General features: G+C 47.9%; 1 protein-coding gene across 4 annotated transcripts in view; it reads right to left on the bottom strand.

The window, feature by feature from the left end:
• Positions 1 to 23,888, bottom strand: part of HVCN1 (hydrogen voltage gated channel 1) — a 29,273-nt gene extending 5,385 nt beyond the window's left edge. Inside the window, exons 1-4 of one of the 4 annotated variants that reach the window (XM_029221152.1) lie at positions 23,748 to 23,888; positions 22,501 to 22,582; positions 18,226 to 18,265; positions 4,128 to 4,400 (exon numbers count right to left, since the gene is read on the bottom strand). In XM_029221152.1, the coding sequence (XP_029076985.1) occupies positions 4,128 to 4,400; positions 18,226 to 18,246 (294 nt within the window). In that variant the 5' untranslated portion in view covers positions 18,247 to 18,265; positions 22,501 to 22,582; positions 23,748 to 23,888. The other 3 variants (XM_029221171.1, XM_029221161.1, XM_029221180.1) reach the window with 3 other exon arrangements.
• Positions 23,889 to 24,730: the final 842 nt, after the last annotated feature.

Here is a 24,730-nt window from a genome sequence, read left to right as displayed (position 1 = left end):
ATCCGGTGGGTTTTGTGACCTGCTGGAGGGGGGAGGAAGATGGGGACCAGGGTGAACTGAGTGGGTGGTCTTATCAATGGCAGTGGGGGTAGTCATGGTGACGGAGGTGGTGATGATGGTGAGGACATTAAAGGTGGGGTGGAGGTGATGGCATTTGGGGAGACCCTGGGGATGACATGGTGGTGGTGGAAATGGCAGCAACGGGAGGAACCCCAAAGGACACTGCGTGACCCTTCTCTTCCCTTGGAAATACTGGACCATCACTTACTTCCCCCAGGGCCTTGCCTCTTACACTCTCAGGTAGATAGATTTTGATCTCTGAAAATTAATCTGCCATTATCTTGGCAGTTTCTACAGTTTCAGGGTGAAATTAAACAAGTTCAGGCCTATAAAGAGTGGACTATTAAACCTTTTGACCATTTCAACCTGTAGTAATTATTTCAGTAATTAAGTATTTGATGACATGGTTTATTGTGAAAATTGTACGGCAAAGTGCTTTGTAATGAAGTTTTCAGACAAATCCAAATTCAGTAGCTTAGTAAAGGTTCAAGGGACTTCCCTGGTGGCTCAGTGGTTAAGAATCTGCCTGCCAATGCAGGGGACGTGGGTTCGATCCCTGGTCCGGGAAGATCCCACATGCCACGGAGCAACTAAGCCTGTGCACCACAACTACTGAGCCTGCGAGCCACAACTACTAAGCCCGTGTGCCACAACTACTGAAGCCTGCACGCCTAGAGCCCGTGCTCCGCAACAAGAGAAGCCACCGCAATGAGAAGCTCGTGCACTGCAACGAAGAGTAGCCCCTGCTCGCCACAACTAGAGAAAGCCCATGCACAGCAACGAAGACCCAACGCAGCCAAGAAAATACTCAAGCCTCAGGTGAAGTCTTTCTTTCCTTCTTTCTTTCCACCCTCCCTCTTTGGTTTTTAGACCTAAAGGGATCTAAGAGCTCATCTGGTCTAAAACCAAGGAACAGAGTTATTAAAAACAGACTGAATATAATATATATATATTCCCAGTCTGGGAAGATCCCACATGCCACGGAGCGGCTGGGCCCATGAGCCATGGCCGCTGAGCCTGCGCGTCCAGAGCCTGTGCTCCGCAACGGGAAAGGCCACAACAGTGAGAGGCCCGCGTACTGCAAAAAAAAAAAGAATGAAAGTACTGACACATGCTACAATGTGGATGAACCTAGAAAATATTATGCTAAGTGAAAGAAGCCCAACACAAAAGACCACATATATTTTATGACTCCATTTATATGAAATGTCCGGAATAGGCAAATCAATAGAGACAGAAAGTAGACTAGTGTTTATCAGGGATTGGGGATTATTGTTTAATGGGTACTAGATCTCTTTTTGGGGTGATGGAAATGTTTTGGAACTAGATAGTGGTTGACAGTTGGACAACATTATGAATGTACTAAATAAATGACACTGAATTATTCACTTTAAAGTGATTAACTTTATGTGAATCTCACCTCAATTTTAAGAAGTGAGAGAGAGACCCAAGGTCACAAACTATAATGCCCAGGTCCCAACCGCAGCCTCTATGAACTAATCCCTAAGGCCCTGAATTTGCCAGTTCACAAGGCAGTACTAGTTCTGAAGGGAGCCACATCACAAAGAAAAATGCTGAGAATTCAGGGAAGCTGGTTAATTCCAAATCTCACTGGAAAATGGCCGTGCCTAGCCACAGCACGCAGCAGCGCAGAGCGTGGACTGTGGGGCACCAGTCCTGGGCCGGCTCCCCCGTCAGCCTGGACCTTGGGCACAGCTCTCAACCCCGCTGAGCCTCAGCGTTAACCCTAAGCTTCAGCTTCCTTCAGGGGGTAACTGGGGTTTGGCCACATTTTCTACCCTGAGTGACAAGGGGAGCATGGTGTGAGATAATGTGTGAGGAGCGCTCAGCAGAGGGCCCGGCCCCGGTGAGCAGGTAATAAAAGTGAGGCTCCTGGCCTTCCTGGCCATCCTCCCCTAGCCCAGCTACCCTGTCCGTCCATGGTTTCCACAGAGGCCTGACTCACCCCAAATTCTCTCCCTTGGTTGGTTGTGCCATTCTGTGGGAGAAGTGACAACAGTTAACTATATATCATGTCACCTTGGTCACCTCAAACCATGGAAATAGGTGGAGACTGCACCCAAGAAAGGGATTCCAGAATCTTCCTGTATGCTGATTCTATCTGCAGAGATCAAACCCTTAAACCCTCACCCCTACTCCAAGGTGGCCTCCCTGCTTCTACTCTGGGCCCCTCTACAAACTGCTCATGTCAACCCCTCCCCACCCCCATACTCAGAACGATGGCTGTCCACTGCCCACGGATGGCCTTCCAGTGCCTCCTCTCCCTCTACTGGATACATATAAGCCATGTGGACCCTTCTTAAATTCTCGAATACTGAAGACCCTTTCTGACCCCCGGACCTTTGCAAACACGGCCCCCTCTGCCTGGGAAGCTCCTCCCCTCCCATCCACAGAGCTCACTCCTGCCCAACCTTGAGGTGTCAGGTGAAATGTCACCTCCTCTGCCACACGTCCTCCAGCTAACATCCTAGGTCGGGTCTCCCCCACCCCCAATATCTCTCAAGAACCCCCTTCAGTTTCCCTACAGAGGACTTCTCTCCACTTGATTCCAGCATGTCTGATTACTGGAATGCCCACCTCTTCACGGACCATTAATCCTCCAAGACTGAGGGCAGGGACATGCCCACCACACTCACTGCTGTACCCCTGGCACATAGTAGAAGCTAAGAAGCGACTGCACTGCTGAGTGAATGAATAAACATCTCTACTCTGCTTTCCCCCAGAGCCATGTGCCCCTGGGGGGCCCGGTCAGGAGAGGTGGGACCTCCCAAGGGCTCCCCTTGCAGCTGGAAGGAAGCTGGCTCCTTCCTTCTCTCCTGAAATTGAGGGTTTGGGAGTTCAACACCAACAACTTAACACCATGTCTTCTCTTCTGTCAGAGCCACAGAGAAAAGCACTAAGCTGTCAGGAGTGCTGTGTTGCCTGCTTTGTTTCTCTAAGTCACACGAGAGTGGAAAAAAAAAGACTAAAATAATTCCTTCTTTCTATTTTACCATGGAACAAAGTCAGTGATGGGAGAGGCAAGGGCTGCTTCTCTCTCCTTCCAGGGGGAACATTAGCTCTAGGGAGGGGCTGGATTATCGTAGTTATCCCTGCAGCAGGGACCCCAAAATGGCTCCGTTCAGGGACTGGGCTGACAAGGAGCCTCCTGCTTTCTCCTGGGACTCAGAACATGCTTCCAGACACCTGCCTGCCCACATCGGGGACGTGGGGTGGGGTTCAGACAGGGCTGGCCAGACTCCACTCGCGTTTGTCCTTCAAAATCGGCAGATGTTGGGACAGACATTGAACCCTGTAGAAGTCCCATTCCCTTTGCCATTCTTTGAAGTCTGCGTCTCCCTCTCGGGGTCTCCCCATAACCACACCTGGAGGCTGGCGGTGGGTTAAGCAAGGCAGATATTTTTGGCATCACTTCACAAAAGAAGAGATGCCCCCCCGCCCCTGGTCTCCTTTGTGTGTGTGTGGTAAATTTTGCATAACATAAAATTTACCATTTTAACTATTTTAAAGCTGGCATAAAGTTCAGAGGCATGAAGCACATTCACAAGGCTGTGCAACCATCACGGCTGTCTAGTTCCGGAATGTTTTCATTCCTGCAAATGGAAACTGTATCCATTAAGCAGTCACTCCCCCCTCCCGTTCCCTCCAGTCTGCTGTCTCTGTGGATTTACGTGTTCTGACATTTCATATAAATGGAATTATAAGACACGTGGCCTTTTGTGTCTGGCTTCTTCCACTTAGGATCACGTTGACAAGGTTCATCTGAATTGTAGCATGTGTCAGTGCTTCAGTCCTTTTTATGGCTGAGGACAGATAGATCACATTTTGTTTATCCATTTTCATCAGGTGATGAACTTTAACTGACTTTTGGATTAAGACTTACTTTGCCCCAGACCACATGGGACCTGCCCAGCACATGGTCAGTGCTCCGTAGATGTCTGTGGAGTGAAGAAGCTGGTGGCAGAGAAGGGCCCCTACCCTGCCCTCGTGACTCTTTGCTGACGGCTCTGCCCCACCCCAGGCATCTCGGGCCTCTGCCCACCTACCTGAAACCTGTGGGCGCTGAAGAGCTTCCTCAAAGTGGTCCTGAAGTCGAGGCGGGGCCTGGGCACGGGGGCAGGGGCCGCGGTAGGATCGGCATCTCTGCCCTCTGCGCCTGAGGCCGGTGTGGGCGGTGGCTCCTCCTCCTCCTCCTCTTCATTCTCCCACTTCTTGTAGTTGATGTTCCACGCGTGGCAGTCATCCCCAACGACGGTGAAGTGCTTCAAGAATTTGCTCATCCTCTCGGCGGGAGCCACCTTGGCCCTGCGGGTGACTGCCTGAAGGGAGGGGACAGAGAGGAAGCATTCAGGTGGCCCGTCTGTCACTCTGGAGGAGCAGGGCCCCTGCTGGGCTGGGCCACGGGGTGAAGACAGTCCCCGTGCTCAGAGCACCGTGCAAGCACAGACCATGAGGTCACAGTGGTTTCTCGTGCATTTATTTTTGGAATCCAGGGTCTCAGGGCCGGTGAGGCAACAGGAAACCCCAGATTCCGTCAGGCCTGCCACTGTGGTCTGGTTGGCAGTAACCAACAGGAGAGGTACTGCCACCCAGTCGCAAAACACCCACCACAGGCCCTCATGTAAATACTGGAAGAGCAGCCCATGGTTCAGAGACATCACAACCTAAAACCCCAGAGGTGAGAGTTGGCATGGTGGGGAGAGGGCAAAGGCAAAAGTAAAAGTACCCAAAGTTTCACACAAAAGTGAAGCCACCTGCCCCGCCTTCCATGCCACAGATCAGTCCTGGAAAGGTCTGAGCAGCAAGCGGATTTTTCCTAAGTTCAGCCAGTGCTGTTTTAAATACATTATGGACAGCTGTTTAAAGACGGACGGACTTCAAAGCAAAAAAGCAAATATCCTCCCATTCCTTTGCCCAACTTACCCTACCAGACATCACATTTTTTATAAAGTTCAATAATGAAAACTTTCAGGTATGCTTACAAGAATAGGCAATATGATCAGCATAACAGGAAGAAAGAGCCCCAAACAGACCCAGGTCCCTGTGGGAACCTGGATGTGATGGCAATGGCAGTACAGGTCAATGAGAAAACACTGGAGAGGTTAGGATATCTGGCTTTCCCAACAGGGAAAAAAAAGAAATCCCTACCTCACACCACACACAGAGTAAATTTCAGTTGTGTTAACCTATATAAATGTATTTTTAAAAACTTTAAAAGTCTTAGAACAAAATATAGACAAGTATCTTTATGACCTCAGGTCTGGGAAGGATTGCTTAACTAAGACACAAACCACAAAAGAAATGGATAGACCTAACTCATCAAAGCTAAAAACTTTTATCTCTTGCTCTCTCTTTCTCACACACACATCTGTACAAAGTCAGATACACCACAGGCTGGGAGTAAATATTTCCAGTGTATTTAATAGACAAAGATTTTAGTGTTCAGAATATGTAAAGAAATATTATCCAAAAAATACAACTCCATGTAAAATTAGGTAGTGGATATTAACAGGCAGGTCACATGAGAGGAAACCCAGATGGCCAAGACACTCAACTTCACTAATATTCAGGAAAATGTGAATTTACGTAACAATCACACAGCTTTTTGTTCCTCACACTGTCAAGAATTTAAGACTACAATAGCAAATGTTGGTGAATGTGTGAAGCAAAGGGGGTCTCCTGAACCCTGAAGACAGGAACAGACACTGGCACCACTATATTTGGAAGCAATCTGGCATTGTTTTGTCAAGATGAAGCTGTACTAGTTAATGATCTAGTAATCCCACCCCTAGATAGGCTTCAAAGAGAAACTCACCCACATGTACTCAAATCAGTAACATGTTCAAGAATGTTCACTGCAAATGTTCACCTAAATGGTAGGAGATAGAGAAGTGAATTTTCTCTATTCATGTGATGGAATTTTATACACAGTTAAAATGAATGAACTATGTCTCTGTGTATCACTGATGACATCCACGTGTACCCCCTCAGCAGTACTGAACACAGCAGATCACTCCCTTTCTTCAAAAACTTCCTTCATTGGCATCTGGGATTCCACACTCTCCTAGTATTCTTCCTACGTCAATGGCCGCAAAATATTACTATACATTGTTTTCGGAATGTGTAAAATGTCAGCATAAACATACAAAAGAATGGGATTTCTGATTCTGACCATGATACAGTAACTGGTATAAACAACTATACCAGTTAGAGCAACTGCCATAAAATTAACTATACCAGTTAAAGCAACTGCCATAAGACTAGATAAACTATAAAACTGGATAAAATATATGAAATTTACTGTGATCCCTGAGAGAAGAAAAACAAATGAGATGAGCCCCCACAATCACCTGCCTGGAAGTACTTTCTGGACTCTGGAGACAAAGATTATAGTTCAGGGCTATTGAACTTTCCTTCCTCAGGAATTTGTGTGTCAAGGTACCAGAGAAAATGAAGCAGCGCAGAGAAGAAACTAAAAAAATTGGACTTTAGCTGAGTCCTAAAATTCACATGTGCAGAGCAAGACTCCATGAGGCAGGACAAAATATAACTTTCAGGGAAAAAAAAAAAAAACTCTTGGGGAACTGTGAGCTGAATTACTACCAATTACACAGGGCTGAGTTAGGAGATCTGAGTTCCAAACAGCTAGAGTAGAGAGATCTTGTTGAACACTCTGAGCATGCAGTAGAAATTCCAAAAAAGCCATGCCTTATAAGTAGACCTAATCTAGCCCTCCAGTCAGGGCTACCTTAGACCTCTCCCAACTAAGCTTAAAAATAAGGCTTTTTCAAAAGATCAAACTTATCCCTAAGTAAATTAACTGCCCGTTGGAACAAAACTCAAAAGTGCTCTTTTGAGGAAGACAGCAAAACACCCTCAACAACATAACATTCATAATGTCCAACATATAATAAAAAATTACTAGGCAGATAAATAAGCAGAAAAAATGTGGCCATAACCAATAGAAAAATTAGCTTAATAGCTCAAGAGGGACAGAGATATGGAATTGGCCAATGGAGATTTGAAAATAGCTATTCTAAATATGTTCAAGGATTTCAAGGAAAACATGAACTTAATGAGGGAACAAATGGAGAATCTCAAAAGAGAAATGTAAACTACAAAAAAGATCCAAATGGATACTCTAGAACAGAAAAATACATATATGAAATGAAGAATCACTGGATGGGCTTAATAGCTGATTAGATGCTGCAGAAGAAAAGTTCAGTGAACTAAAAGATAAAAAATTGAAAATATCCAGTGGAAGCATGGAGAGAAAAAAGACTGGGAGTGCGGGGAAGAATAGAGCCTCAGGGACAATATTAAGTGGACTAATATACATGTACCTGGAGTACCAAAAGGAGATGAAAGGAAAAATATTTGGAGAAATAATGGCTGAAGAAAATTTCCAAATTTGATGGAAAAATATAAACACGTAGATACAAGAGTCCATGTCCCCAGAGTATCATGTGACACCTTACCTAGAACGGAAGCCCATCAAGTGCCTGTTGGCTGAGGGCACTGGTGCCCTGTCTCCCATGCCAGCCCTCCAATTGCTGGGTTCCCAGGGCTGGCTAAGGGCCAGGCCCACAGATGTCCCAAATCTCTCTGGGTGGCTACTGGCCATAATCCGCCCCCCTCAAAACACCTCACCTAGCAGATGGAAACCTCCCATACTAGTTCTCAGCATGGTGGGAACCTCAGGGTGCTTTGCAAAAACCACATTTTATATTTCATACAGGAAAGGAAATTTTTTTTGAAACTTTGCACCCAGTAAAGAAGCAACTTTCAGTAATTTGGGATGAAAATATTTATGGCACCCAGCAGAGCACAAAACAACTCTGGTTTTAAGTCAAAAATCTGTCATTCCGGAAGCAGAAAAGTTCCAGAAAAGGGCAAAGATCATGAAAACGTTGTGGGCCTCAGTAACTTCACCACCCACTCTGGACTCTCAGCTCTCGGGATCCCCCCACCTTGCCTGGGTGGGACGGAAGGACTGACTCAGTGAGCTACGGGGACCACTGGCCTCAGTGTCTAGCCTGGAGCAGCCCCTCTGTAAGCACCAGCTGGTATTATTATTCCTCAACAACAAAAGCTCTCACCTCCACTCCTCCAACTTCATCATCACCTGTGGATATCTCATTTCTCTGGTTACTAGCCCCGCTGCCTGCTCTGCAACCCCCAGACTATTTAGTTACATGAACTGAAAGATTCCTTTTCTGGCTGAAGCTATATAGATTGAGTTGTTTCTTTCACGTGCAACCCGGAGAATCTAGATCAGTGGAGGCCCTGGCACTGGACACCCCCATCTCCATCTCCCCTGCATTAACCCTTGCTGTCCCAATATATCCTGGCATTGCTCTCTCTGGGGTCACCTTTCCGTATCAAAGCCCACAACTATGGTTCCAGCTGGACTGGACTGTATTCTCTCACACTGTGGACTTGGTTCTGTTTGACAACCGCGCCTCTTGATTTTTCTCCCATCTCTGGCCTCCCTTCCTGTACCATGTCCCTGCCCCCATGCCACCGGAAGTCCTCAAGTCCCCAACCCTGAGCTTGTCCTGGCACAGGGCCACTCTCTCCCTTCAGTGGTCTCTACACACCTGTGTTTTCAATGCTGCTCAGGTGCAAATCAGCCTCCAGCCTGCTGTCTGATATCTTGCCAGGTCATTAGTTGCTATGACCCAAACTGAACTAATTTCTTATCTTTCCCCCCAAGTCCACTCTTCCTTACATGTTCCCCTAGATCATGGTGTCACATCCACCCTGCTGCTCAAGCCAAGAACTAAAGATCATTCCTGACTCCTCTCTCTCCGTCAGTCTAACCTCCTAAACACCACTCATGCTGCACCTTCTCTTCTCCGTCTGACTCTCTCCTACCGCTCTCACCTCTTGCCGGGACACCAGCACCAGCCTCCTCACTCAGCCTCCTGTCTCTGACCCTTTCTCCACCCAGTGGTGGCCAGGGTCACCCTTCTCCAAGGCTGGTCTGGCTGTGTCCCTGCCCTCGCCTATCCTCCCCCTCTTCCCATTACCTTCAGTCCCTCCACCCTCACCCACTGCCAACCGCTGCCTTCAGGACAAAGTCAAAGCTCTCTTGGTCTCCTCCCCAGCCTCCGCCACACTCCAGTTACACCAACTGCATTGCGGTTCTAGAATAAACCATGCTCTCTCTTGCTTCCAGGACTTCACACGGCCTGCCCCCTGCCTGGAATACCCTCGCCTGTCTCACCCTGGTTCTCTTTCAAGTCTTACAGACGTCGATTTTACCTCCCCTGGGAGGTCTTCCTTAACCGCCGCCTGCTGGGTGAGGGTCCTTCCTCTACTTCCCCATCAAGCCCCTCACTAACAAACACTTTGACATCTCAGGGTTGTCTGTCTCCGGCACTGGTCTGTGAACTCTGGGAGGGCAGATGCTCTTCCTCCTCCAGTCACAGGGAGGGGCTCAATAAGTATTTAATAAATGCATTAACAGCAAAACCGCAGGAGCTACCCATCAAAGGTAATCGCCTACTTCTGGTTTACACATGACAGGTATTATATCTGAAAAATTACTCCCTGGGAAAGAGGGGGAAAACAAGAAAAACAGACCCATGATTGATGGAGAAGAAAACGTTCTTGTGAATGTCTATTCTTACAGACTCTGAAGCTGCCATCTGTAGGAGGGGGAAGTCCCTATTTCATGGTCATCCAACAATCACTGAAAAAGGTACTTTTAAAGAAAGTCAGCCGACTCTTGATTGCCAGGGCCTAATATCCCCTAAGTCCCCATTTCCCCGCCTCTCACTGCTGTGGCCTCTCCCGCTGCAGAGCACAGGCTCCGGACGCGCAGGCCCAGCGGCCATGGCTCACAGGCCCAGCTGCTCCGCGGCATGCGGGATCCTCCCGGACCGGGGCACGAACCCGCGTCCCCCGCATGGGCAGGCGGACTCCCAACCACTGCACCACCAGAGAAGCCCCTGATTTGCTTATTAATCAATACTCGTACCCCAAACAAGACACAACAGCAGTAACATCTATTATTGTTGATTGTTTATTATTTGTTGTATCAGCACACCGGTAAATTCCTTAAATGCACAATTTCATTTTAATTCCTAACACCCCTCTGAAGTCGAAGCCATCATTTTGGGTCTGGGTGAAAAAGGTGCCTTGTCCAAAGTCATACACTCAGAAAATGGCAGAGCCAGGATATGCCCTTGAGCTGTATGACCTGGAGCCCCTGTGTTAGAAGACATGGCCGGGAAAAAGCCAGGCAGCCCGTGACTGGAGATCTGCCTGTTAGGAGGGTGTAGTGGGATGAATTGTGGCTGCCCCCAAATTCATGTCCATCTGAAACCTCAGAATATGACCTTGCTTGGAATACAGGCCTTTGCAGATGTAATTAGTTAAAGATCCTGCTGGGAATTCCCTGGTGGTCCAGAGATTAGGACTCCATGCTTTCGCTGCCAAGGGCCTGGGTTCAATCCCTGGTCAGGGAACTAATATCCCGCAAGCCACACAGTGAGGCCAAAAAAAAAGATCTTGCAATAAAACCATTCTGGATTTAGGGTGGACCCTAAATCCAGTGACGGGTGTCCTTACAAGAAAAGGAGAGGACACACAGAGGAGAAGGCCACGAGAAGATGGAGGCAGAGACTGGAGTGATGCATCTACAAGCCAAGGAATGCCAAGGATTGCCAGCAACCACCAGAAGCTAGGAGAAAGGGATGGAACAGATCCTCCCTCTGAGCCTCCCTCTAACCCAGCCAATACGCTGATTTTAGAACTCTGGACTTCAGAACTGAGAGAATAAATTTCTGTTGTTTTAAGCCATCTGGTTTGTGGTCATTTGTTATGGCAACCCCAGGAAGCTAATACAGAGGGTGTGTGTCCGAGTCAGCCCAAGGGTACTACAGACCATGTGCTCTCTCATTCTCTCTCTCATCTTCGTGGGCCACACATCCATCCTGCATTCCTGGGAGAAAGCAGGCTCCTTTGGAGGTCACAAAACCACTTGTTTCTTTTTGTTTGCTGCTTATAGGCCACCTCCATCCCCTCTTGCTCTCACTTGATGCTGACAAAAATCCTGAGAAGTAGGTAGGACAGGGAGGTGTGGTCTCTCCATTCTACAGAAGGGGAAACTGAAGTTTGGGGAGGGGAGACCTACTGCCCAAAGTCACCTGGTGTGGCAGGGTGACAGAGATGGGGGGAGGAAGGCACTCCCCTATACCACCTGGTGGGCAAGGAAATGGGTACATCCTTCTTAGGAGGGCAATGAGGCAGCTTCATCTTTTGAAAAAATATTTGAGTCTCTCCAATGTGCCAGGCATGGGAGCAAAGGAGGATCAGCCTTAAACCAGTTTCTATCAAAATTTTAAATGTCATTGTTTGACCTGACAAGGGACTCACACATGAGCAAAAAGACACTCACGCATAATGCTCACTGCAGACCTGCTACAACCTCAAGGTCCATGGTTAAATACACTGTGGTAGACCACACTATGGAATACCACACAGCTGTTAAGAATGCAGTACACCAGTGTGGCTGTACGTACTGACATAGAACGGTGTCTTTCATCTATGATCAAGTAAAAACCAGCATATTACATATCAAAATGTATAATGCCATTTTTGTTAAAAACAAAATCAACAACCCAAACCAAGTGGTTACCTCTATGAAGGGATAGGGATTGGGATTGGGTTGGAGGGTGAAGAGAAACTTTCTTTTTTTTTTCCTATTAGGTTTAACCATAAGAAATAGTCATTTATGTAATAAGATCTAACCTGCAGAGAATGAAGTATTTGGGGGCAGTGGGGAGGGAGGGAGAATGAAAAATATATATATATACACACACATACAGACACACACACATATCTAATGTATACAACTGGAATCCCTGAATAAGAAAACCAAAACAATGGAACAGAATGGTTCAAGATATAATTCAAGAAAACTTTCCTGAAATAAGACTTTAAAAAAAATGACCATTTTCAGAGACTTCCCTGGTGGTCCAGTGTGTACGACTCCACACTCCCAATGCAGGGGCCTGGGTTCAATCCCTGGTCAAGCAACTAGATCCCGCATGCATGCTGCAACTAAGAAGCCCATGTGAAGCAACTGAGAAGTCCGCATGCCGTAACTAAGACCAGGTGCAGCCAAAATAAATAAATATTAAAAAAAATTTTTTTTTTGATGACCATTTTTGTAGGTCAAAATTGGTAGAAACTGACAATTTCATGTGGTTCAACCTAATATATACTGTTTGTTGTTTTAATTTCTTACACTGAGAACTTGTTTGTGTACAGTTTTTAAAAACAAAGAAACATAAGTGGTAAAGCTGGCATATGAACTCAGGTCTACTAGCTTTGTTCTTTCTGAGACGCTCTGCCAATGAGGGGGAAAACATGCCAGAAAAGCTGATATTTTTAAAGCAACAAGAACGATGATATTGAAAGAGGCTGAATCAAGGTTCTGAGATGCCATCCTCTCTCCCTTAGCGGGGGAAACTGAGACTTGCAACATGGCAATTGCCACCACCCAGTGGACAGTCCATGAACTTGCACCCGCACCTTGTCTTCTGGGTCCAGGAGTCTTCAGACACACCCAGCCAGGGTCAGAGAAGTTGTCCCCAACCCCTGCCTTCCATCTCCCTCCCCCAAAGCCCACCTATCACTAAGCCCTGTGCATTTTAGCATCTAAATGACCCTTGAATTCATCATCTACTTCTCCCATTTTCTGCCCACCTCCCTGCCCCAGCCTCCACCTTTTACTTGGAGGATGTACCAGCTCCTCACTGTTCTCCCCATCACTCTTAGATTCTCTTCAGCAGCCTGAGAGCACTTCTTGAAACATAATCACATCACTCCCCGTGCAGAAAAGGCCTGGGGCTGCTGCCCTTAGAAAGGCCTGCTTGGCCCTTGGCTGACATCTGGGAACTTGGATTTTGGGAGGGTTCCCACCTGGTAAGGACAGCTCACTGTGACCGGACTCTTTGTAAAGACAAGCGGTTTATGTAGAACACCTGCTTTCCTCTGGGTAGTCTGGAATTTTTGGAGTTTGGAAGGTACCCATGTGACCAGCCCCCAGATGAAAACCTTGGGTGCTGAGTCTCTAACAAGCTCTCCTAGCATGTGTTGTCACAATTTGCTGCTGGAGGAATTAAGCAAGTCCCATGTGACTTCCTGGGAGAGGAATCTGGAAGCTTGTGTCTGGTTTCCCCTGGATTTCACTTCATGTATCTTTTCCCTTTGCTGACTCTTCTTTGTAAAAATCTTAGCCATGAGTGGAACTGTATGCTGAGTCCTATGAGCCTTCCTAGCGAATCACGGAACTTGGGGTGATCCTGGGGACCCTAACACACTCCCTTATTTGAAACTCTTCTTTGGCTTCCCACTGATCTTAAAAATAAAGACCCAGGGAATTCCCTGGTGGTCTAGTGGTTAGGACTCCACGCTTTCACTGCCAAGGGCCTGGGCTCAATCCCCGGTCAAGGAACTAAGATCTCACAAGCGGTGTGGTGCGGCTGGGAAAAAAAAAGACCCAAGTGCCTTCCAGAGACCTATAGCCATTCTGCACTCTGTGGCCTCTGCCTGCCTATCTAACCACACCTGTCACCAGTCTCTCTGCTCTGGCCAGATGGTCTCCATTCAGTCCTTTGTACTCAATAGGTTCCTTCGACCACAAGGCCTTTGCACACATGATTTCCTCTGCCTAGAACGCCCACTCCTCTTCCACCTTGTCATTTTTCTTTTCCTCCTTCAGGAGGTCTCCCTCAAGCATCCCAGCTCCAGGAAGCTGACCATGTACCTCCCCTGTTGCATTCATGCATGGCCCACATGCCTCCCCAATGGAGATGGATCCACCTGTTTGTGTAACAGAGTCTGTTTCCTCCCCCACTCCCCATTAAGGGACTGGGTAGGTGGGTTTCTGCTCATGCCATATCTTCCGTATTCTTCATGCCTGGAAGACCACAGGTTCCCTCCCACTAAACATACCTGGAGGGTGGAATGAATCCCTCGAGCAAATATCTCCTCTTGGGGGACTCATGTACCCCAGAGGCTCACGTACTCTACCGCCACCTCCCCCTACCCTGTCCCCAGGGATTTATGTTCTGAGGAATGCCTATTTTTAAAATCAGGGAAGTCTTTAAATAAGCATAGCAGCTTTTCCTTCTCTAGGGTGGGGAGGAAGTTTGAGGTTTCACGAAAATAACCACCGTGACGGCTGACTAGTTTGGGCGGGGGGTGGTGCTGCTGGTAGACTGAGAAGCCTGACTGGTGGCCCAGGTGCCCCAGAGACGTATTCTCCAACTTTTCTCTCCATTTCCTGTAGGGTCAGAATCCCTCCTGACTTGATGGAAGAGTCTGTTGACCTGGCAAGTTGATCAGGAGGCTGGGTGGAGACGATGTGGGAAATAATATTTAAGGTAGTGGAAACTGTAGCGACTGTAACTAACCCCAGAGCACCTGCCATTTTCTGAGCTCTGTGCAAAAGCCCTTTGTAACATACAGCAACAACTCGACAAGGTGGGGACTGAATCCTCTTCATTTACAGGTGAGGAAACTGAGAACAGAGAGGCCAAGCAACTTGCCCCAGCTCACACAGCCAGTGAGAAGCAGAGCTCAGGCTCCGGCCCAGGCTGCCTGGCCCAGAGCCCTCTCCCTCCTGCATGACCTCTCTGAATGCTGCCCTGGACCCAGCTCACAGCTGGTGAAGGCCAATGCTGGGCGGGGAGTTCAGCCCAGTGTTACTCAGTAAGAAACACATTTTATATCCTGCCACTTAGTACACATTGACATATATACGTTCTATAACCAACACTAAAGTTAACATGTGAGAGACTTATGTTTTCCACTTTATTCTATTTCTTAAAAGGCTGATGGCAGCCCATTAATGGATTTCAGGAATCACTAATGGGTTGAGTTTGAAAAACACGGGTATGGTGGGATGTACTCTATTTCCCTGGGGGAGGGAGAGGATGATTGTCAGAGAGGTGGCAGTCTTGCCCAAAGTCTGTATATCAGCCATGTTAACTGGGAAGCATAAGTCAGGCTGCTATTTGTGTTAACAAAAGCATAGAAAGAAATGAAAGCATAGAAAGAAAAATATAGTTACCCAGCTAGAAATTAGGACCTATCACCAGTACAACTGAGTCATCTGGGCCACCCCATCCCCCAACATCTTAGTGATGCTTCAGCCATGGAAAAGATGGGATAAACAAGAATTCAGGGCTCCCCTCTTTCCTGCCCCACTGTGGCTCAGTCCTTGGAAGGAGGCCAGTGCAGCTGCAGTTTAACCAATGGCTCTCAGCTCTGGCTGCACACTGGAACCACCTGGATGCTTTTAAAAAAAAACCCAGTGCCTGGGTCACAGGCCCCAAGATTGTGATTCAGTTGGTCTGGGGGTGGCCTGGGTGTTGGGATCTCCAATGTACAGCCAAGGTCAAGAACCAGCATCGTAAATGAACCTGGTGCCTCCAAACACCTTGTGAGAAGTGTGCCAAAGGGCCACAAGGATTTCTAAGCACACCTGGCAACCAGGTTCTCCAGATGTGGCTGGTGACATGCAATCATCTGAGCTGAGGACTAGGTCAGCTGATGGGCTGAAAACGGTTTCACTTTATCCTCATGATGGCGTCAATAGCTCCTGTGTTTCAAGCGTTTGTCATAGCCCGGCACCCCGCTAAATGCTTTCCAGTCACTATCTTGTTTAATCCTCACTGTTCTCATTTTACAAAAGAGGAAAACGGAGGCTCAGAGAGGTGGGAAGGGGCAGGGAGGGCCCTGCTGGGGGCCCCTCTGGGCAGCTCCCCTGCTGAGGGCCCCTCTGGGCAGAGCTGGCTACAGCAAATCAGGTCTGAGCCATGGCTAAAAACCCCACCAGTTTCTTCTACGACAGAGCTGTTTTCCTCTCCAAAATTAGAGCTGGACAATTAAAAATCTCCTAAAAGCAATCCTATTAAAATAGTTTTTTAAAAACATAATTAACTTCACAAGGTAAATTATTAAAAGGAACTTGTTCTTTGAATCAGTAAGAGGCTTATTTGCTACACGTGGCCCTGGTCCAATTTCCCCAGCTCCCCAGCAATGCCGCTGGAGCCACCCCTTCTTTTGGCCTCTGTTCGATGACAGACAGGCTCCCCCCGCCCCCAGGAGTCCCCCGAGGTGTGTCCTTGGCTCTGCATTCCAACACTCTGCTTGCCCTGATGTTTTTGTGTCCTCACCCCCACCCTTGCGACTTGTCCCTGCAGCCAGACCCCCTGACGTACCCAGAATCCCCAGCTTTACCTGCTGTCATTCACCCCAATGAGCAGATCTTTACTCCAGATCTATTTCTTTCAGTATTACTATTGTCAAAACATGAGCAAAAAGAAATAATAACCCCAACACACCAAATTTATCATCTACTTATCCACCCATCTCACTCTAATCTATGTCTTTTACAATTATAATCGAAGACTGCAGACAACTTTGTATCTTATTTTCTCCCCACTACCTATATGTATCAGACTTATGCCTTTTTAATGGCCAAGAAATTTACCAAGAAGTCAGTGCTCATTATTGCATTTTCTGTTCATTTTTAGCACCTCTATCACCAATTCTAAGGCCACATTTTCTCACATATTAACATTTCTGAAGTCTGTCTTACAATTGACCAGTGTCAGTGTTGTGTTACATTAGATCACAGTAAATGGCGGCACTTTTTCTTCTTCGTAGCACATAATATAATGGTGCATCTACAATCAACGGCATCTTACATGCTAAGAAACACATAAATTTGTGTTTCTAAATTGTGCTGTAAATTATACTTTTTCCTTTTTATGGGTTGTTTCCTTTCCCGCAAGTAAGATGACCAGGTTTGATTATGACTATTTTCATGACTCTTGATACACCCTGTCAAGTTATTTTCCAGCAGTCGTGTGGGTTGATCCACTCGTGAGATGCAGGAGTGAGCCGGTTACACCACAGCATAACCACCATCGAGCGTGCATTTCCGCTTGTTTTTTTGGTTTGCCTAGTAGGGAGCTATAAATGAAGGAAACTGTTCCATTTGCCTTTCTGTGAGTATTAATGATAACTGGAATTCACGGAGCTCCTGTTATTGGGTGGCAGGCACTAAGCTTCCCATATCTTATCAGGAATTGACACAACTCTACAGAGGGCGATTGTCATCCCTCTGCTGGAAATGCCACCATATTTCATTAATGCAAAGTTGAACATTTTCCCACATTTCTGAAATCAGAATTGGTGGCACGTTGTAAGTGCCATTGGTCACTTCCTCCTCCCACATTGTAAACAGCTTTAAATCAGAAATACTCTTACAGTTAAAGGGGCCATCATTTTGACGAAATGCAAGATCCCCACCACCATCGTCATGATCATCATCATCCCATGGTCCTCTGGCCCTCACACTTGCTTCTCCAACTCTGCCCCATCACTCTGCTGCTACCCTGAGCTTCTGGCACTGCCCTGACAGCTCTACCTGGCCAGGCCCCCAGAAGCTCCAAGTGAACAGCTGAAATGGGAGCCAACACTTCCTCTTCACCTTGCCCCACCCTTCACAACTAATGTCTCCCCAGATCCAACAAGCCTGCACCCCAGATATCAAGGACAGAATTTATTAGACCTACTCAGGTTGGCCACACAGCACAGGAGGCACAGCATTCGCTTTGGAGTCAGGCTAGGTTGAAATCTCATTTCTGCCACTTCCTACCTGTGTGATCTTGAGCAAGTAGCTTTACTTCTCTGTGCCCAAGTGTCTCTACCTGTAAAATAAGCAATTGGGAGAAGCCCTTATGGGCTCAGTATTGGCCTAGCATTCTGAGACCATTGTCTCCTCAACTCCTCCCTGTGAGTCTTCAGGAACGGGGGTGGTTAAGTAACTTTTCCCCATTTTCCAGATAAGGAAACTGAGGCTCGGGGAGGTGAAGGGCGTGACCAAATGATACAGGGCTATTAAAATGCAGAGCTGGGATTTGAATGTTTCCGATTATCAGGCTATCTTGAGGTTCCTTCTATAGCTTTCACCTCGGTGACTTTTAACACTTTGGTATGGTGGAAGCACCCTGAACATGTGTTTTTCCTCTATCTTGTTAGAAACACCAAACAGAATTATCTTCTCAAGCTGGGAGGTCCCTTAACGCTGCTAGTCTTCCAGAATTAATTTACCTTTCCATCCCAGGTGGCCATTTTCCTGTCGTCTCCAGATCTGGAAAATAAGAAAACATTTGTCTAGATCTATCACCCTAGTATCATTCGCCGTAGTATGTGTTTTCCAACACTTTCTTACAAATTATTTTTAACTTGCTTAGGTTAACAGTGTCTGAAAATAGTAAATAATAAAGCTCAAAGCATGTGGAGAAGGATGTACATCCTGAGTATATACCCAAAGGAACTGAAAACAGGCACTCAAACAAATACATGTACACGAATATTCATAGCCAAAGATGGAAACAATCCATGTCCATTAACATATGAATGGATAAATAAAAGATGTTATATCCATACAATGCAATGTTATCCAGCCATAAAAAGAAATGAAGTACTTTTGCAATATATACAAATATCGAATCACTATGTTGTACACCTGAAACTATTGTAGGTCAATTATACCTCAATAAAAAATAAAAGAGATATGAAGTGCTGACACATGCTACAACATGAATGAACCTCTAAAACATTATGCTAAGTGAAAGAAGCCAGACACAAAATGTCACATAGTACTTGGTTCCACTGATGTGTAATATCCAGAATATGCAAATCTGTACAGACAGAAAGCAGACTGGTGGTGGCCAGGAGCTACGGGGAGAGCGGAATGAGGAGTGACTGCCTAATGGGGACAGAGTTGCCTTTTGAGGTGATGAAAGTGTTCTGGAACTAGATAGAGGTGGGAGTTGCACCACATCGGGAATGTATTATATGATAATGAATTGCTCACTTTAAAAGTTAATTTAAAAAAATTTAATTTTATGTTATGTGAATTTCACTCCAATTAAGAACCAGACAGACATATGTTAGTGTTGAGATTGCTCTGGAAAGCAGCAAAGAATCTAAACGTCCACCAACAAGGGAGGGTCTGGTTGAGTCAGTTACAGTACATCTGGGAGTGGGAGACTCCAGTGCTGTTACATTTCCATATGTGGATGAGGAAAGATGTAATATAACAGGGCGCCCCCCATCACATTATAGCATAGTGTGTACAGTATGATCCCATCTATGTGAAAAAAATGATATATGCATTTTTTTAAAAGTCTGTAAGGATACAGCCAGACTCTTTACAGTGGTTATTGCTGGAGAAAATGGGAGTGATTTGAGGGTGGGGTGGGTGTTTTCTTTCTCTTGGCTTCTGGAAGGTCTGAACTTTTACAATGATTATGTGTTACTTCTTAAAACTTACTTTTAACATAGGTGACAAATGTAGTAAAAAATTTAAATACAAAAAGATACTACGACAAATAAGTCTTCTTTCTACTCCTGTTCTTCCCAGAACGCCTCTCCTACCAGTTTCCCACATAGCCTTTGGAGGTATTCTATGTCTTTCCAAGCACAGCCATACTTATTCTTTTTTTTCCCCTTAAACAAATGTGAGCCTTCACACTGCTCTGAACCTTGCTTATTTCCCTTTAGGGTGTGGGGAGGCTGAAAGATAGCCCCATCAGTCCTAATCCCCAGAACCTGTGAATAGGTCAATGTACACGGCAAAAGGGACTTCCCAGGTGTGATGAAATTAAGGACTCCAAGATGCGGGGATTATCCAGGTGGGCCCAGTGTAATTAGAAGGGTCTTTACAAGTACAGCAAGAGAATCAGAAGAATAGGAGACATGACTACAGAAGCAGGGATTGGAGTCAGAGTGAGATCTGAAGATGTTATGCTGTCTTGAAGATGGAGGGATGGGGTCATGATCCAAAAAATAAGGGAAGCCTCTAGAAGCTGGTGAAGGCAAGAAAACAGATTCTCCCCTAGAGCCTCCAGAAGCAATATAGCCCTGCCAACACCTTGATCTTGGCGTACCAAGACTGATTTGGGGCGTGTGACCCCTAGAACTGTTAGATAATAAATTTATGTTGTTTTAAGCCATCAGATGTGTGGTCATTTGTTACAGCGGCCACAGGAGACTAACACAGTGTCCCGGAGATCGTTCTACGCCGTGTGCTCTAGAGCAAGTGCACTCTTTGGATGACCACACAGGATTCCCCTGAGGGGGTGTGTGTAGTTCCCATTAGTGACCAACGTTAGCTTCCCAAAGTTCCAGTGAATGACCTTATGTATCATGTGTTATTTTTGTAATTTAAAAAATACTACTATTTTGAAAAAAAATCACGAAGACCTAAAGAAAAAAAGAGTTCTTTTTCTCCCCACGGTACCATGCTTAGGGCACAAGGGACTCAGTTTCTTGCTGGTTGACTGGTAGAGCAGCTTCTGCAACCAGCAGAGTTCACCTGGCTGTGTTCCTGTTCCAGCCCCTGGGGGCCCTCACCCTGCTCTCACGAGGTGGGCTCAAGTGGAACCACCACCAAAAGTGAAGGTGAAGGGAAAAATTAAGGTGCCCTGGAGATTTCCTTCCTCCATAGGACAGGAAACGGAACTACCGCATGCATAGAAAAACACCCAGATTCACTAATTCAAGCAATGGAAAATTTAAACCTGCCCTAACCTCCCCATTAAACTAGACAAAACAAAAAATGAAAAAACCCAATGCTTGCGGGGCTGTAGGAAAACTTGCACACGTTGCTGGGGATAATTTTTCTAAACAGTCACCTGGTAATAAGTGGTATATGCCTTCAGGATGATCATACCCTTGACTTGAACACATCAGTTTGGAAACTGTAACTCAAAAATCATTTGAAAGCAAAAAAAAAAAAAAGTGCAATTTGTCCCACAGTGTTTAAAGCAAAGTTGGATATTAGGGTTAGAACCTGGAAACAGCCTATAAGCCCCACTGTAGGGAAAAGCTGAGGAAGGCAGTGGGAGGAATGACAATTCTGAGGTCTATGTAGAAATGTAGAAAGAAGGCTATTAAGCAATGAGAAGTAGAACTCTGATGGTTGCACACACTGCCTGCAGAACTTTTATCAGTTATCAGAACTTTTACTCTGTGCAAGGGCATGGCACTGGGTTCTGGGGAATCCAAAGTGAAGAGACAAGAAAAAGGTCTGGGCCCTGGTAGGCTGACATTTTAGCCAGGAAACACATAAGCAAGGTAACATCACCCAGGGCTAAGCTCCGGAAAGAAAAACAGTAATGCAATAAAGGGAAGGCAAGAGTGGCTCCTGCAGCTTGGGGTGGTGAGGTAAGGCTTCTGAGTAGGTGACTTTTATGGTCGTCTCTGAATTGCAAGGAGGTGCATCACAAGAAGACAGCAAGAAAGAGAATTCCTGGGAGAAGGAAGGGCATGTGCACAGACCCTGAGAGAGCAGAGAATTTAGTATGTCCAAGAAAGGAGGAGGCCAGTATGGCTGCAGTGAGCAGGCAGTGGAGTGAGGATGGGGGCATGAGAAGAGTCAGGAATCAATCAGGGCCTGACTGTGCAGAGAGTTCAGTAGACAGTGCTGAGGATCTGGGGGTCACGGTGGGGATGCAGAGGAGTGACCAGATTCAGAATATGCTGAGAAGTAGCACTTGCTGCTGGCCTAGATGTCAGGGCCAAAGAGAAGAGCAGGTTTTGGAGCAAGAATATGCTAGGCTTCCTCCTTCTTGCAAAACTGGTGGTGGGGGAGGGCTTGGGGGCTACAGGGCAGTCCTGGAATTGTGCAAGCCTCACCCCAAAGATTTTCAAAACCCGCCCCTACCAGCCTTTCCCTTGGAGTCAGAGAGGGAGGAGTTGCAGCCCCCAGCCTTGGTCTTACTCAAGAAACTTCCAGCTGCTGGCGGGGCTGTAGGAAATACTGCAGATCTCAGATAGCTCTGACTTGAGGGTGAAGGACAGAGAAGTGCTTTCAGATGAGTGGGGATGGTGGAGGGGGCACGGCTTGAGTCACGCACTAGGCTAGGCCTTCACACCAACCATCTCATTTAATCTTCTCGGCAATCCTCTGAGGCACGAAGCATGCTTAACCCCGAGGTTACGGATAAGCAAAGGAAACAGACAAGGAAATTGAGGCACGGAGAACTGAAGTCCCATGGCTAAGCCTGCAAGAGCCCCCCTGTGCCCAGCGGGAGTGCTGGTACAGGCCCAGGAGTTCCTGGACAGGGGCTGCACCGCCCTCTCCTCTCAGTCCTGGAGTTTAACCTGGCCCCAACCCACTGTTCTTACTCCTTGGCATCCCCTACCCAGGCGAAGGATTTGTTGCTGTGGAGGTTCTTCCTGCAGGGATGAGCAGGCTGGCTCATCTCGGCCTCCTCCCCTATTCCCAGCACTGGTTTCTCCCTGCCGTCTCCCTAGGGGTGCAGGACAGGGCGGGGCAGGCATGATGAGTAAGAGGACTTAGGGGTTCACACCGACCTGGGTGAGTTCTGGCTCTGCCTCTTTTGGCTGTGTGACCCCTGGCGAGTGGCTTGGCCTCTTTGAGTCTTGGTGTCTTCACCTGGAAGAGGGAGACAAGGATGGTACCTACCTCACCTGTTGCTGCTGCTGCTACGAGGCACGAGATGAAGTGAAGGCACCTGGCCCATGTAAGCACTCCATACAAAAGGGTAGTTCTTCAACACTTCCGTTTTCAAGGGGAGATGCGCGTGCTGTCTCCTGTCCTCCTCTCCACTGGATTCTAGAATCCGTGGGCCAGGCAGGGATCCCTGAGTTATCACTGTCTGCCCGCGTTCCCCCAAGCTGGGAAACGCTAGAACCCACGGCACACCGGGGCCTCCTGGGATCCCGCGGGGGTCCCTGGCAGACTCGGGCTGGGAGAACTCGGAGAAGGGCAGCGCGCCCCGGGCCGGCCCTGGAGCACTTACCCTGCACCCGGCCCGCCGGCGGCCACCGCAGCAACTGCGAGCTCGGCGCCTGCCCAGCCGTCCCGCCCGCCCGCCCGCCCCTTCCTCCCGCCCCGCCCCCCCCGCCCCCCCCGCCCTCTAAACTCAGTCAGCTGCTGGTCTCGGGCTCTGGCCCGCGTCAGTCCCGTTGCCTTCGTTCTTGCCTGTCTGTCGGTCTCCCGGTTGTTCTCTGGCTTCCCCCCACCCGGCCCCCTCGCTCCGCAGGCCCGAGCCTGACCTGGGCCTCCTGCAATCCCGCAGATGGACAAAGGTCCCGCCCGTGGGAGCCAATCACGAATCATGAGAATCCTGGCCCAGGCGACCCTAAGGGAAGGGGTGGGAGGAGGGAACCACTTCCTTCCTCCAACGGGATGTATTGGCAGCGGGTCCACCCGCCTCCCCACCACACACACTCAGGAAAGCAGGGCTGGCTCCTGTTCGGCCCCCCTACCCCCTGCCAACTCCTGGTTACTTAAGGGGGGCCCTGAGTGTCCCCTGCACAGTATCTGCAGGCAGGGGTTGGAGGGTGGGCAGAATGCCCTAAGGGGGTGGCCAACCTCGAAGCTGTCAGGACGCCCCTGGGTTGGGTGGGGAGGTGAGGCTGGAGGTGAAGAGGAGGTGCCCTGCAGCTGGGCTGGTATTGGCACGAGGGAGGAGCCTTCCAGCCTCGAGGCAGAGCACACCCTTGCTCAGGCCGACTAGGGCTCCCCTTCCCCAGCTTTACCGTCCCTCCCCTGCAGGCCCTCCCTCACCCAGGCTTCTCCAGCGCTCTGTCCATACCTTATTTCTGTTACTGTTCGCTCTGGTCTCAGTTCTTCCGTTAGCTTCCATCTTCCCCAAAATACCACTTGTCCCAAACTTCCAAGGGCAGAAGCCATCCATCTTCTACACACCTCCCTGCTTCTTCTGGTTAGGCTGGCGGGCGGGGCCGGGGGCGGGGCCGGGGGCGGGGCGGAGGGGGAGCCATACTAGTTTTCTGTGGCTGCTGTACCAAGTTACCACAAACCTAGTCGCATAACACAGCACAAAAATAACACTTAAAACAACAAAGCACTGGAGGTCAGAAGTCCAGGGGGGCGTCTCAAAGAGCTAAAATCAAGGTGTTGGCTTGGCTGTGTCCCTTCTGGAGACCCGAGGGGGGAATCCATTCCTTGCCTTTTCCAGCTTCGAGAGGTTGTTTGCATCCCTTGGCTCCTGGCTAATCATTCTGACCTCTGCTTTCATCGTTAAGTCTCCTTCTCTGGATCTGACCCTTTCCCCTCCCTCTTTTATCTGATTTTTTTAAAAATTTATTTTTTATTTACATGTGGTTGCACTGGGTCTTTGTTGCTGTGCGTGGGCTTTCTCTAGTTGCGGTGAGCGGGGGTCACTCTTCATTGCGGTGTGCGGGCCTCTCATTGCGGTGGCTTCTCTTGTTGTGGATCACAGGCTCTAGGTGCGTGGGCTTCAGTAGTGTGGCACACGGGCTCAGCAGCTGTAGCTCGTGGACTCTAGAGTGCAGGCTCAGTAGTTGTGGCGCACGGGCTTAGTTGCTCTGCGGCATGTGGGAACTTCCTGGACCAGGGCTTGAACCCGTGTCCCCTGCATTGGCAGGTGGATTCTTACCCACTGCACCACAAGGGAAGCCCCTCCCTCCCTCCCTCCCTCTTTTAAAAGGACCCTTGTGATTATATTGGGCCCACCTGAACAATCCAGGCTAATCTCCCCATCTCAAGATCCTTGACCTAATCACATGTACAATGTCCTTTTGCCATGCAAGGTAG

Source organism: Monodon monoceros, unplaced genomic scaffold, assembly GCF_005190385.1.
Source record: "Monodon monoceros isolate NGI ecotype Baffin Bay Population unplaced genomic scaffold, NGI_Narwhal_1 Super_Scaffold_1, whole genome shotgun sequence".
Taxonomy (NCBI): domain Eukaryota; kingdom Metazoa; phylum Chordata; class Mammalia; order Artiodactyla; family Monodontidae; genus Monodon; species Monodon monoceros.
The sequence above is the reverse complement of the archived record's forward strand: the minus strand, read 5'-3'. Positions and strand labels throughout refer to the sequence as shown.